General features: G+C 43.1%; 1 protein-coding gene across 1 annotated transcript in view; it reads right to left on the bottom strand.

The window, feature by feature from the left end:
- Window positions 1–789: 789 nt before the first annotated feature.
- gdap2 (ganglioside induced differentiation associated protein 2) overlaps window positions 790–14,412 on the bottom strand; it is a gene marked incomplete at its 3' end in the record, with an annotated part of 31,260 nt that continues 17,637 nt past the window's right edge. The window contains exons 11-14 of the mRNA XM_083902789.1: window positions 13,868–14,007; window positions 6,825–6,879; window positions 5,458–5,601; window positions 790–831 (exon numbers count right to left, since the gene is read on the bottom strand). Coding sequence (XP_083758915.1) covers window positions 790–831; window positions 5,458–5,601; window positions 6,825–6,879; window positions 13,868–14,007 — 381 coding nt within the window. The remainder of the gene's footprint in view (window positions 832–5,457; window positions 5,602–6,824; window positions 6,880–13,867; window positions 14,008–14,412) is intronic.

The following is a 14,412-nucleotide window of genomic DNA, read 5'->3' as shown; positions in this document are numbered from 1 at the left end:
GGGCGCATTTACCTAAATATCAAACTATGATTCATGTCTATTTAGGTCCACTTTTCATGGATTTCAAGGACCTGTGGGGAACCCTGTAAAAATGTTTTAGCCTTCTACATGGAAACGGATAAAATAAAAATAAAGATTGTGATGAAAGTAAAGCTACAGGGAACAGAACAGGAGCAGTGAAGTGAAGAAAAATGTGTCGTTTTCTTGTCGTACACCCAAATAAATCGTCCAGAGTGACGCGTTTAAAGGTTCGTAAAGAGAGATCATGTGTGTGAATCCAGGCAGACATCATCTCATCCAGCGTCCGGGGATTTGACAGAAGCCCCGATGATGCGGGAGGACGGTTAAGGTCGAGGACATTCGATACGGCTCGTACAGTCGGGAGCAAAATGTCAGGCTCGACATGACACTTCATATTTAGGGATGTTTGAGGAAACTGCTGAACGGGAACTCTTAGTGTAAGGCATAATCCAGAAAACCCAAACCAGATCCACAAATAGTCTGTGGTGAGTGCGAATGACCGCTTACCGGGCCAGAGGGCTGCTGAGCGAGGTCCCTGCCACTGTTCATTTTTGTCCTTTTTTATTCTCCCCCCCCCCCCCCCCTTTGCAGAGAGCGAACAAAGGGGAGAGAGTTTCCTCTGCCTCGCTCCCCGGGGGTTTTCGTTGACGATGAGGAGGTGACGAGGTCAGACCACACAAACGCTAACCTGTCATCCTGCTTTTGACAGGCCGTCGACCGCCTCGTCGTCCCCGTGGGGGGGCGGAGACGCTTCCGATTTGGGGGACGTCACAGACCGGAGGAGTGGCCGGGGTGGTACGGTCCGTTCACCTGAAACAAACAGTCGTCAGTATACGTGTTATTTTTTAACAGTTATATGCAAATCCTGTACTTCTACACCTTTACTACATGGCTTCGTTACTACAAAATAAAAGCTGGGTTGGTGACGTTGATGCCTGTTCGTTGTCACTCGTTGTATTTAGCGGCACCGGCTGTTAGCCGCTCAGCTGTTAGCCGCGGATTTCGGCTCCAAGTGGACTTAAAACACAGAGGCTCTGGTCTCCGGGTTTCTGTTGTAAACGATCCGGACGCCGGGTGTCAGCTAGCTGAGCGGCCAACCGGTGAGCTAGCGAGCTCGTGCAAGATAATAAACCCACGGATTCCGCCTCCAAGTTGAATTAAAACACAGTGTCGTCTTCACAGATTCCAAAAGCTCCACAAACTCCCTACTTGTGCCTTTTACTCAAGTATCGCTTTCAAGTACGCGTATGTCTCGTACATCTCACCAAGGGCAAGGTCTGTCAAAATTGTATAAAGTACTTGAAAGCGATACCTGAGTAAAAGTACAAGTATCTTACCAGAAAATGACTTTGGTAGTTAAAGTTAAAGTCCCCTTTTGTCAAGCTTTTGGAGTCTGTGGAACGAAATCTGTTTATCGGTTTATCTGCGCTGTTAGCCTGTTGGCTAACAGCTGAGCGCCAAAGCAGCCGATAGCTGAGGCCCAGCGTCCAGATCGTTTACAACAGAAACGACGAGCCGCTGGCTGTGTTTTAAGTCCGCTTGGGGCCAAAATCGGCGGCTAACAGCTGGTGCCGCTAAAAACAACGAGCGACAACGATCAGGCATTGCGTCACCAACGCAACTTTTATTTTGTAGTAACAAAGACACATAATAACGGAGTAAAAGTACACATTTTATTTCGGAACTGTAGCGGAGTAAAAGTAATAGTTGTCAGAAATATAAATAACGAAGTACAGATATGTTAAAAATACTACTCGAGTACATTACAACACCGAGCGTTTGACGTTTGTTTGTGTCTGAAATTCCCTGAGATGCAGCAGATGTGAGGTTTTAATCTTCATCTCTTCGTTGCACTTGTGTGAAAACTCCGCTCGGGACTCACCTGCTCTTCTCTCACGCTGCTTATCAGGACTCAGATACTGTGAGACTGAGCCAGCGCTGATGGCGTTTTTTAAACATTTACAACAGATAGAGTTGGTTTGGTCGCTCGTTTTATGAACACAAAACTGACTCGTATTCGATCTTTGGGGGTCAATTTTGAGCTATTTGCGATCGAAACGATGTCATCAGAGAAGCGAGAGTGAACCCGAGCTGCGAAGTCGACGACAAAACGACTTTTAAAGGCTGTAAAAGTGCAGATTTACGCATAAAATAAGGCCGTGTAGGCTCGTTACCGTGAGAGCGGCGTCACTTTTTGAAATTAACACTCTACCCTGACAGAATCATATTTATATATGTATATGTATGAACCCTCTGCTCGCAGCGTGTGCGTAAAAAAGTGATGATGTGCGTACTCAAAGTGCAATAAATATCCTGTCGGCTCATATTTTAGTGAACAGAGAGAATCGGTATTTGCTGGACGCTGCCCCGCGCCGCTAATGCAGCCCAGCAGAGCGGGCGGTTCCTGGGTAACGGCGGCTTCAGGAGGTGTTGATTTTGAAGGTTAACGTCCACCTCATTGGGCCGACAGCAGGAGCCGATCTGACGTTCTCCTCAAAATTAATTCCCAATGAGCGAGCAAAGACGCTAGGCCTGCAACTGTGGATTATTTTTCCAAATCGGCGCTTTCCTTTGTCCGTAAAACAAAACGATTCACGATTCTAGTCACTTTTTAAACGTAAAAAACAACAAAAAGAAGACACATTTTCACATTTAGCGAGCTGAAAAACTTGATCATCGAAAAGTAGTTTTCCACCTGAACATCATTTGAAGTCTATTCTTAGACAGATACTGTAATATCCGATTATCCCTTTCATTATAAACCCCCCGAGGGAGCTATGAGTTCAACACTGTTCAGCCCGAGCTAAATACTAACATCCTTAAAGCTCCTCCAAAATCTGGACTCCAGCTGCATTTTCTTTTTTTTTTGCAAGTCTGAAGTCTAAAGAATAATATGAAACACATATACACCGACTGCACTCTTCCAAGAGCTGTTTGACTTTATTTTAAAGCTCCAGTGAGCAACACCTGGGACCAGAACACTGTAAATTTACAGATATCGTGACGTATCGTGATACGATTGTCTCGCGATGTGTCGTTTCTCTCAAAATTGCATTGTGGACCACGTGCCCTGTGATTCCCCTCCCCTATTTACATGCGATTTAAAAGTCAGACTAAGGTTGGGGGTCGGACTGGAGTCGGACTGGAGTCGGACTGGAGTAGGAGTGGAGTAGGACTGGAGTCGGACTGGAGTAGGAGTGGAGTAGGACTGGAGTAGGACTGGAGTAGGACTGGAGTAGGAGTGGAGTCGGACTGGAGTAGGACTGCAGTAGGACTGGAGTCGGACTGGAGTCGGACTGGAGTAGGACTGGAGTAGGACTGGAGTCGGACTGGAGTCGGACTGGAGTCGGACTGGAGTCGGACTGGAGGAATGGAGTCGGACTGGAGTCGGACTGGAGTAGGACTGGAGTGGACTGAAGTCGGACTGGAGTGGGACTGAAGTCGGACTTAAGTCGGACTGGAGTAGGACTGGCGTTGGAATGGAGTAAGACTGGAGTCGGACTAGAGTAGGACTGGAGTCGGACTAGAGTAGGACTGGAGTCGGACTGGAGTCGGACTGAAGTCGGACTGGAGTAAGACTGGAGTAAGACTGGAGTCGGACTAGAGTAGGACTGGAGTCGGACTGGAGTCGGACTGAAGTCGGACTGGAGTAAGACTGGAGTAAGACTGGAGTCGGACTGGAGTAAGACTGAAGTCTTGCAGTTTTGGCATTTAGCAGCATGAAATAACGTTTGGTTTATTTGGTGTGCTGACGGCTGTGGGGGAATGGAACTTTTTGGAGTTTTTTGGGAGCCCCTAAAATGTTATTTTTGGAAAAAGTGTCGTCACTCATGTTAGCACACGACCAATATTTTGACTTTGAGAAAACCTGTGTCATGGCCTTGAAGGACGGAGTGAAGGAGTTGACGCTGCCAGCAGCGAGACGCGTCCAGTAAGTTGGTTCGCGATCATATTGTTATTATTTGCTCAACTGTCGCCAAAACCACTTAAAGGTGATTGATTTCAAATTCATGAATCATTAATTTCACTGAGAATAAATTGCAACAGACTGGGGAAAAAAAGGCGCTAGCGTTTCTTGATGGCGTATTTGGCTCCAACAGTGTAACTTTAACTACGTTTGGAACACACATTTAATTCGTCGCTGATTAAAATCACATCAAAACGACTTAATTGTACCTCGAACTGAACGTTTTAAGCAAATAATTCTCGGTCCTCGTCCAACATCTAACGAGAAAAGACTAGCCAAGACAAACGGCGAAACCACCGCAGAGTAAAAAAAACACAGATTCAGGTGACAAATAATAATCTTTTCCAAGCATCTTAAGAGCTTTCACGTAAGAACCAGAATTTCCTGAAAACACTGTCTTCTGTGAGACTTTGGCACACATCGGTACACAAGAATCAACGCTAATGCTTTTCTGAGTACCGTGTTGTCCGCAATCAAAGCCACAGATAACTGAACCCCGAATATATCAAGGAGAAATTACGGATAATGTCGTTTTAATGGAACTCGTCCTTGGACTACCTGATTAATAGGTGTCGTTTCATTCGATAACTGATTGTTGCGGCTTCTCTGGTTTACATCGCAAATACTTTTTTGTCTTACCAGAGTATAAAAAATTCACGAGTGTAAACACGTTTGTGAGTGTTTAGATGTGAGCATGCAGTGAGATCAGTTGCGAGGTTTACTTTCAAAAAACACAATAAGCTCGCGACGCAGATGTGAAGCCGTACGGTTGCTTCAAATTGTAGGGCTCGTGTGTGTGCAGTTCAAAAAAAAAAAAAGGTGCAGACACTTGAACTCTTCAATTTCAAAAGGGAGGCCGTTCACTGACTTGGTTTTAGTATTGTTTATATGAGAATTTCCCCGCATCATTTATAGACAGAAACTGAAGAAGTTTAAGTTTTGGTCTGGTTGTTGTAGAAAAGCACCTAATTTTGGGGTTACTTAGAAATGTCCCAATTTTTGAAGGAAAAGCACGTATTTCAATGAATATAAAATTCAATGAATCAGAAATACACTCTATACTTTGTTAATGTGGTAAACCACTATTCTAGCTGCAAACGTCTGGTTTTTAATGGAATATGTACATAGGTGTATAGAGGCTTATTTCCAGAGTTCTAACTGTACATTGTGTTTGCTAATCGCATTAGAAGACTATTGGATGATTAGAAAACCCTTGTGCAATGATGTTAGCACAGCTGGAAACAGTTTTGCTGGTTCTTTGACAAAAGGGCAAAATGATTATTTTGAATAAAAATCATTATTTCTAATCTTGCCAATGTCTTGACTATATTTTCTATTCATTTTGCAACTCTTTCGATGAATAAAAGTGTGACTTTTAATGGAAAACGCAAAAAAATTGTATAGGTGACCCCAAACTTTTGAATTATAGTTGTCTGTGGATGGATGATAATGATGATAATGATGCTCACCCGTGCGTCGTACTCCAGGACGAAGGGGGGAATGTCGATCTGCTCGGGTTTGACGCAGGTGAAGAGCTGCCGCAGGTTGTCCAGGTAGCAGACTTTCTCCTTCAGCCCCGACACGGTGAAGGTGGTGAAGAACCACGTGGAGACCTGGAGGAAACGACATTTAATTAATTAATTAAATTAAAATTAAATTAAAAAGAATTAAAAAGAGAACACAAACTGGATTACTCCTAATGACAATTTAACGATGCAGAAGAATAAGTGCAGTGATTAAACTCGCAAAGCACAGACGTCCACCAAGGCTGCACAACGCTCAAGATTTTTGGACATGACATGCAACCAATCGGTGAAAAACAATGGACAATAACACTGAAAAACTATAGTGCTGTAACTTAAAGGTCTATCAATTTTTATTCCTGCTCTTGCAAGAGCATTAATGGAAATACTCGGACCGCTGTTTACGTTAGAGCTTTCAAAAGTGGAATTTTAAAGTACTTTTCCTGTCATTTTATCGCCAACTTTGTCAGAGCGCTGAAGCTACACATTTTTACGTAGAAAAAAAATCCTTGAACAACTTTTAATCAATAACTTTTCTGGAACATATGGACCGAGTTTGACGTGGCTAGCTCAAACATGCTAGGACAAGTTACTTCAAATGCATAGACTAGCCATTTTGTTTTTCCAAATTAGCCAACTTCTGGGTGGGCGGAGCTAATGGAAGTGCATTAGAAATTTGTTTGGAATCTTTAAAGCAACAAGTTTACCAAGTTTGGTTAAAATCTGAACAACTATGTGCGACTTGGACAGGATGGAAAAAATCCCAAATTTAGCATTTAATATAGTTTTGGCCACTTTTTCTCTCGTCAAAAATGCCCCAAAAAATTTCTCAAGAAACTTTGGAGTGAGCCCGACACACTCACCAAATTTCTTCCTGATCTGACGACTATTGTCTGACTGTGACCTGACTTCTGGGGGCGCTATAGAGCTATGGGGTCTACGAATGGGTTTGTGCCCTATGCCACCAGACCTCTGTGGCCAAATTTCAAGAGTTTTGATGCACTCTTAACCCCCTCAAAAATAATCATCTCAACAGGAACAATAGGTGAAAACTGAAAAAAATCAAACTCAGCCGGTTAAGAGCTGAATACACTGTGCAGTGATGACTCCGCCCACGTTGAGTAGGTTACTATTTTGTGGTGGAAAACCAACCTAAACTGTGCCGTGGCGAGGCAAGTCGAGGCAAGCTGGGACCGCAAGTGGAAAAGGGCCATAACAGACAGAAGAAGCAGTGGAGACGACCGCCCCAATCTCCCCACAACAAGACGTTTAACCGTCACGATGCAGTATTTGATGACGATCCACAATCTTACCTTGGATCGAAACGTTGGATGCACAAAGTAGAAGGCCTTCAGATTCTTTTTAAACCTGCAACACATACAAAAAGAAGGACAAAGATGGAAGCGTGAGGGGGATTAATCTTCTGGAACAGACGACAAGCTGTGTTTGCGGCGACGGTAAGTGTGAGGTGACATCCCCAAAAACAAAAAAAACCTGCTCCAGACCCTGTCATCAGAGTGGATTTACCGCACAGACGCAAACACAAACACAAACAGCCTCCTGCAACACACTGACCTTCATTTCACACGTGTGTGTGTGTGTGTGTGTGTGTGCAGGGTGTGGAGGTTGCTTGAAGCAAGAATGTCTTTATGCAATATATCCTTATATAACAGCCTGTGGTGTAGATGTCATGAAGTTCAATGTCAGGCAGCAAACAACAAATCAAGTATTAACAGATGGACTAGTCCGATTAATCAGTGCTTTTTTTTTTTTTTTTTTTTTTAAATAATCCAAATTATCTGATTTTCAGCTCCTTCGATGTGAATATTTTGTGGTTTCTTTGCTCCTTGTGAAGTATTTTTGGAGTGCGGATGAAAGGAGTTCAGCTTAATTTTGTGATTTCGGGAGACACGAAACAACATCTTCGAACTCTTTGACTTTTCAAATCAGTTATAAACATCAACGACTACCGAGAGTGGACATTTTCCACGAGGGTTTGATTTATCCCCTTCAGTGACACAGTTCCTGCAAACATTTTAGTAACGGGCGATTGGAAGCAGTAATTTAAGCAGGATTCACATGGATTTTAAACCTGGCATATTCGCTCAAATGTGGACCTGAACCTGTTCCTAATCAGACCTGATCAGGGGGGGAACACAAGTTAGTCATTTGTCTCTCCATGATCTCATAGCCTGAGCTCATGACCAGAGGTGAGATTAGCTTGTTAGAGTTTTACGTCTTTGACGTAAACCCAACCCTAACCCTAACCCTAACCCTAACCCCAACAGTGGTTCTGGTCCCAAGCGACCAAAACTACGTCCACCATTTCTAAACTACTTCACAAGCCAGTTTGTACCAGTGAAACCAGTGATTTCCACCCCCCCCCAAAATCTCCCTGAACGTGGGCTCCACCGACTCTTTTCCCCTACTTCAAGAATCCCCCTGTGACTGTGGCGGCTCAAAAATAACCCCGATCTCTCGAGGGCGAATCTGGCTCCAGCAAAATGTGAAGTAACCAAAACAGAGATTTTTTTTTAAAAATCGGATCTCCAAACAAATATCAGCTGTTGCGTTCAAAATTCGAGGTAACTGAATATTCCCGTTACTGACTTGCTTGGCGCTTCGATTTGTTGCAGTGATACGCTGCCATATTTGTGACAGTCTTCAATGTCAGGGCCTCAAACACGCACACATAATAATATTGGTTATCTGGCCCGGGACAGACAGCATGTGTTCATATAATAACACACCGTTTGCCAGTGAAGGGAAAGAACCCAGGTCTTTTACTGCACAAAGCAACACAGAGGTGAACAAGGCGTAAAAATTGCCCTGACGAGGGGACAAAAACATAATAATCAACCTCTTAAACTCTCCCGGAGAAACTAATCAATCTGCCCCCACTTAGCCAGACAGTTTTGGAAACTTTTTCAGTATCCACGTTTGGCTCAGGTTTGTTGTCAGTGGTTTTTTTTTTTTTCCCCCGGAGCCAAAATGCATCTGCAGGCAATCAATGGTGCGATGGGTTGAACATGGAGTCCATGCCAGGCTTAGGTTAGTGGTTCCATTGCCTGTGTGAATCAACAGAGCTCCGGGAAGCCAAAAGAGCACAAATGGCTTGAAAAGGGGGGGAAAACCAAGAGAAATAATACTTGGCGACTACTCACAATATCTATAAAACGTGTATTTTTAATAATTTCCAGACGAATATGACCAAAAAAGTACTGATAAACGTGGATTTATCATCTGTCTCGAGTGATCCAATCAAATCCATTAGGACAGCAACGGTTATTTCAGTCGATTATTGATCGAGTACTGTTATTTCAGCTGTCTGGTAAACCCTTAAAACTGAATCATTTTGGTTTGGTTTAGCATTTCCAGGTTTGGTTCAACGCCGGTCAAAATTTACTCGATGAATCGAATATGAAAATAATTTATAATTCCATCCGAATGTTCCCGAATCCATCCTGAAATGTCCCCAGATCTTATCAAAAACACATTTTGGAGGTGTTTTTAAGACACGCAATCTGTACTCAGGACAAATTAGGATACCGGAAATCTAATTTCATGTTACGGCAACACGAGTAGAGCTCTGTTTGTCGACTTTTTCCCACTCTCTCCTCGAGTCACTTGAGCGCACACACACACACGCTGACATCAGACACATTGGCACGGCCAGATTTGATATATAAAACTTCGTTTTGCTCTCGTGAACAGACATGATGTCAACGTGAATTTGAATACACGGCGTTGGGAGCCAGAGCCGATCATATGTGGTCACGGGAGACGCGTTTTTAAAGCCAAGTGAGAACAGTTGGTACTTAGCGAGCGCTCTCTCCGCATGCAAACTGGATCGCAGAAGACTTCTAATGAATACACCACATCTGAACCGTGATCCGTTTTGACGATGCTTTATACTGTCGACCGTCCACAGAAATGGTTTGTTCAAGAAACGATCACAGACTAAAAGGTCAAAAAGTGCATCATCAAAGAGAAAAGAATAACAACAAGCAACCAATTTGAGCTTTTTAATTTTAAAATCAGCTGCTCGGTGGTTGACTGCAGTCCAACCGGTCTATTTTCCTCATGAAAAGGTTGATTTAATGAGCCAAAACTAAAATGCCACAGTGGGTTACGGTGACTTTGTGGATCTAAAAATACTGAAATAACATTGGCGACCGACTGCTAATTAGCATTTCGCCATGAGCCGCAGCTCTGACGAATCAGAAAATTGTAGCGCAGCAGCAAGTCAAGAGTTATCATGTATGACTGAACGGGGTTTCCTGTTCCAGTCAACGAGGAAGCTGATTGACAATATCTCCAGTCATAACAGTGTATGTGTCATAGTGTTTGTACCACTTTAATTAATCGTTGTGTGACTCACGCAAAACGCCAAGAATATCAACCACTAAAACTTTTTTTTTTTTTTTATGACCTGTCAGAAAAACCAGTTCAGCAAAGACATAGTGAAACCAAGTCAATGACAAATCACGGAAAAGTGATCAGAATACACGAGAATAAAGGAGTTCCCCACCAACACAGGAAATAGTGGTGGTTGTGGTTACTCAAAACTGGCATCTGAACCTGCTGCAGAACCTGCATCGTGAAGTTCCCGTGCAAGTTTTAGCGATAGAAATTTCCAAGTTGGGGAAACACACGTACGCGACATAATTGTTGACCGCGTGGATTCAATCGTTGCTCTCCCTGACAAACGTCTAGAGCGACTGATAACAAAACGGCTTACAAACAAGGCAACAGTTGAACCAGATTATACCCATCTATCCGGATTCTGTTTCCATTCATCGATTGATGCAGCTGCAGCAGCACCAGGCTCAAGTTAGAAGAGGGGGCAGCTCTTTGGAGACGTGAACAGATTCACTCTGTCAAGAGGCAAAAGTATGACGTACGACGCTTTGTGAAGTTCCGCATGAGATGTCGACAAGAATTCCACAAAGTTCACAGCAAAAACATTGTTTTTCTTTTTTAAAAGAAAACACAAAAGAAAAACCCCAAAACTACACATGCTCTTAAGAGTAGAAGGGAAAGGTTGGCGGCAGAGACTGAAAAGAGTCTCCATCTTCAACAAAAAGTAGGACAAACTTAGGAAAACGAAGGCTTTACTCACACCTCGTACCTTCAGCCAGACCAGAGATGGACTCTGTCCAAGTCCGAGTCTGGCCTAGTCCAAACGTAATGGAGGAATTATGTTTGGACGGAATTTCCAGGACTAATTCTTTCAAATTCAAATTTCAAAAGTCGCCCCATGGCGTATGCTTTCATTGATTTGCAGCATGCTCTGCATCTGGACAAGTGATTGTCCTCGGGATCTTGGTCAAAGTCAGTCTTTGTAATTTTCTTTGGTTGAGACGGAGATCTTGGAATTTTAATTTCCCAGGCATCACGTCATGAGACCGTGGACAACGTCCACGACATTGCTAGTAATTACGACTCGAGGTTAGTACTGCGTTGGCCTAGTCTACGTACATCAAGAAATGCAGGGCATGAAATAGTAGATGGTATTGTAAACAAACAAGGGAGACATTCATCTACATATTAACTACAAATCAACAACCTATAAGGATCTGTGGGTACCCTGCACTCAGTACAGTAGGATGGAAATCACTGACAACAGGAGGAAGCTCCTACAGCTTTTCACAAAAATGTTATAATATTACAGCGGCTCTATGTTGAAACATAAATCTTAAAACATAAAAATGATAGTCTAAGGCTCATGATCCAGTGGTCCGTGAGCTATGTGATCGGAGTGGAGCTGAGGAATTTTGACGGGAGTGCGTAGAAAATGAAACAAATAAAGCCGACTTTTCTTGGCCAATTTACCCCAACGAAAACCATCCTTCCTCGCACAGGAAAACTTTGTGGACTGTGCAGAGGTGAGGTCAAAGTTCACCTTCAGGTTTGTTTAAAGCAGCCTGATCTGGTTGGAACATTTTGGACGACTGTGGCTTCCATTTGTAGCTCCAGGAAAAAAAAACGTTTTTCTATGGAGGCCTTTACAGCAGCTTGCGGAACAATGAGATGCAGTGTTAGCCTGGTATTGATCCAAACATACAAACGTCGAATTGTGTCCATGTGTCCGAGGCATTTGAAGTGAAAACGCTGCACATGTGACAACTTCAGCCTTTGTCGGGATCCTAAACAAAAGCGGACATCTCAAAAGAATCTCTGATGTGGATGAAGGCTGGACGCCTGGACTGCATCTGCTCGCCGTTCCGAGGCGAGAAGTTGTCCACATTTCAAGTGGTACAGTAGGTATAGGACTGCTGACCCAGCACTGCTAGTGTAAATATTTCTTTTTTACCATGTAAAATAAAGGGATTTTGAATGAAAACAAAATCCTACAATGTACCTTGAAGTGTACTTTTGTTTACACTTAGGAGACAGCTGTTTTCAATTAAGGCAAACGGCAAAGTTTGAAACTATTACGTTATTTACTGTTTAACACATTTATTTGACTGGATTACTGTAGCGCTCTTTACGTTGGAGTTAGCCAGGCTTTCACTGCTTGCCTTCAGCTCGACTCCAAACCCTCCATTGGTCCACGACATTGCTAGTAATTACGACTCGACGTTTGTTCTGCATAGGCCGAGTCTACGTGTACGGTGTAACAAATCATAACAAACATTAACAAACAAGGGAGACATTTATCTACATATTAACCACAAATTCACAAACGTTCAAGGATTTCAACGACCTGTGGGATCCCTGCATTCAGTAGAGTAGGATGGAAATCACTGACAACAGGAGGAAGCTCCAACAGCTTTTAGCGAAAATGTTATAATGTTATTGTTTTGCCTCTAAGTGCTTCTTCCCAGCTTCAAAGATTGGCTAATCAGCTGCTGCTCTTGGTGGTCCCGAAAACAAGGAGGCTTGGGGGGGCGGGATCAGGCCTTCGGGTACCATCTCCCAATTTGTGGATTAAATTGCCGCTCCACTTCCTGTTTTTAAATCTAATTTAAAAAAAAACTAAAAAAACGCATCTGTTCTCCATGGTCTTCCATGCAGTGTGAGTTATTGCTATGTGTGTCTTATGTGATATGTGCTCTGCTTGTGTTTTGTGTTCTTCGATGTTTTGCATTACTACTGTAATTTGGTTTTTGGTAGTTTCCATTTGTCTTAAGAGAAAAGGGGAATATGTCGTCTGCTTTTATCCCATCCTAGAACTAGGAGCAGTGCTGGGGAGCATTGAGGGTTGGGTACCTTCCTTAGGTACCTTCCTTAAGACATTTCATGAACTACTTAGGTCTTCTAATATGGGATTTCCAAGTGATCCCAAAGAAAAGGAAAGGCCCAACTAACCAGAGCTACTCCAGAACAAGAATGGAAGCTTCTGACCCTCAGATAAGGATGAGTCACAGCCAATACATCACGCAGAAGAACCCGCGCCAAGTTTGAGTTTCCTGCTCCAAATATGCCCTCCAGATTTCTAGAATTTACAACGAAACAAAAGCACTTCAAAGCTCCGTTTTCTTGGTTTTCTAAACACTGTATAATCTTTGGCTGTGTCACCGTAGCATGAGCAACGCATCTGAACCTTGCACGAGTCAGCATATTCAGATTAGCGGCAAAGCGAGGGAGCCAAATCAAAAGGGCGGTCAAACGACGGTCAAACGACAAGCCGAGCTTCAAAGAGGATCGTACCCAGATCATCATCGGACACCACAAGCAGCGAGTCCTCATTTTGCACTTTGGTGTTGTATGAACCTACAACACCTGTTGGGACTTAATGTCAAATGACTTCACACAACAAAAATACCAGGAAGCTGCTAAAGTCTGTCAGATGTTCGACCGCTACATCTGGAGCAATTTTCTAAAAAAAAAAGAAAAGAAAAGTAAAAATCCCTCATGCTCCTCGTGTTTGTAAAATTCTGGAACCTTAAAAGACGAGAGAAGACGAGCTCGGGCCAGGAGAGTCGGCCAAATGACGTTAATGCGCGCTGCGAACCCAGAACATACAACACAGAACATTAAAGTCCGTGCCCTTGGGTGAGCGGAGGTTAAACCAATAACGGCGCCGGAGTTTTCCTACTCACTCACTGTGTGTGGCATCGGGAATGAGGACGGACGGACCTCAAACAAGGGGAGCTGAGCTAATGTCTAATGTGATTAGCCTTCTATGTAACCTCAGTGTAAATACATTCACAGATACGCGTGGCACTCTGAGCCAAAACGAGAAGTCCAGCGAGTGGAAAACGTCAAAGAAACTGTGTCATGTTATTTCCCCTTTTCCCAACGAGCTGGGGTCGTAACAAACTGGTAGAAAATAGAATACATTTAGGTGCTTTGGGTTTATATTGCGTTAATTTGACTGAATAACCCAAGAGTGAGTGTCATGACTGACTTGGCGTCGACGATGTCGTAGAGGTTCTTGAGGAATTCGGCGTTCAGGTGGTTGTGCTCGCCCGTCAGCGTGTGGAAGTAAACCATCACGTACTCCTTCACCGCGATGTGGTCCATGACGTGGATGAAGTAGAGCAGGGCCTGCGTGCGTACACACACATACACACACACACACACATTCAGAATCAGAGCTCAAACAACGTTTTCAACATATACTTTTACACTTCTCGTCGCCGTGACTTCATTGAACAGCCGTTAAAGTTACTTATCACTCAAGCTGTGTATTAAGATTTATTTACTTTGGTTAAAAACTATTTGTTCAGCACAATTCTATCAATAAACCCAACTTTAAGGTAAAAAACCAAGTTGAAATTATGAGATAAAACATCAAAATGATGAGATAAAAAGTAGAAATTCTGAAATAAAGTCGAAATTATGAGATAAAAAGTCCAAATTAGATACAAAGTCAACACAGTGAGATAAAGTCATAATTATGAGATAAAAAGTTGAAATTGTGAGATAAAACATCAAAATTATGAGATAAAA

Source organism: Microchirus variegatus, assembly GCF_963457635.1.
Source record: "Microchirus variegatus genome assembly, chromosome: 16".
Taxonomy (NCBI): Eukaryota; Metazoa; Chordata; class Actinopteri; order Pleuronectiformes; family Soleidae; genus Microchirus; species Microchirus variegatus.
This window is presented reverse-complemented; position numbering and strand designations above follow the sequence as displayed.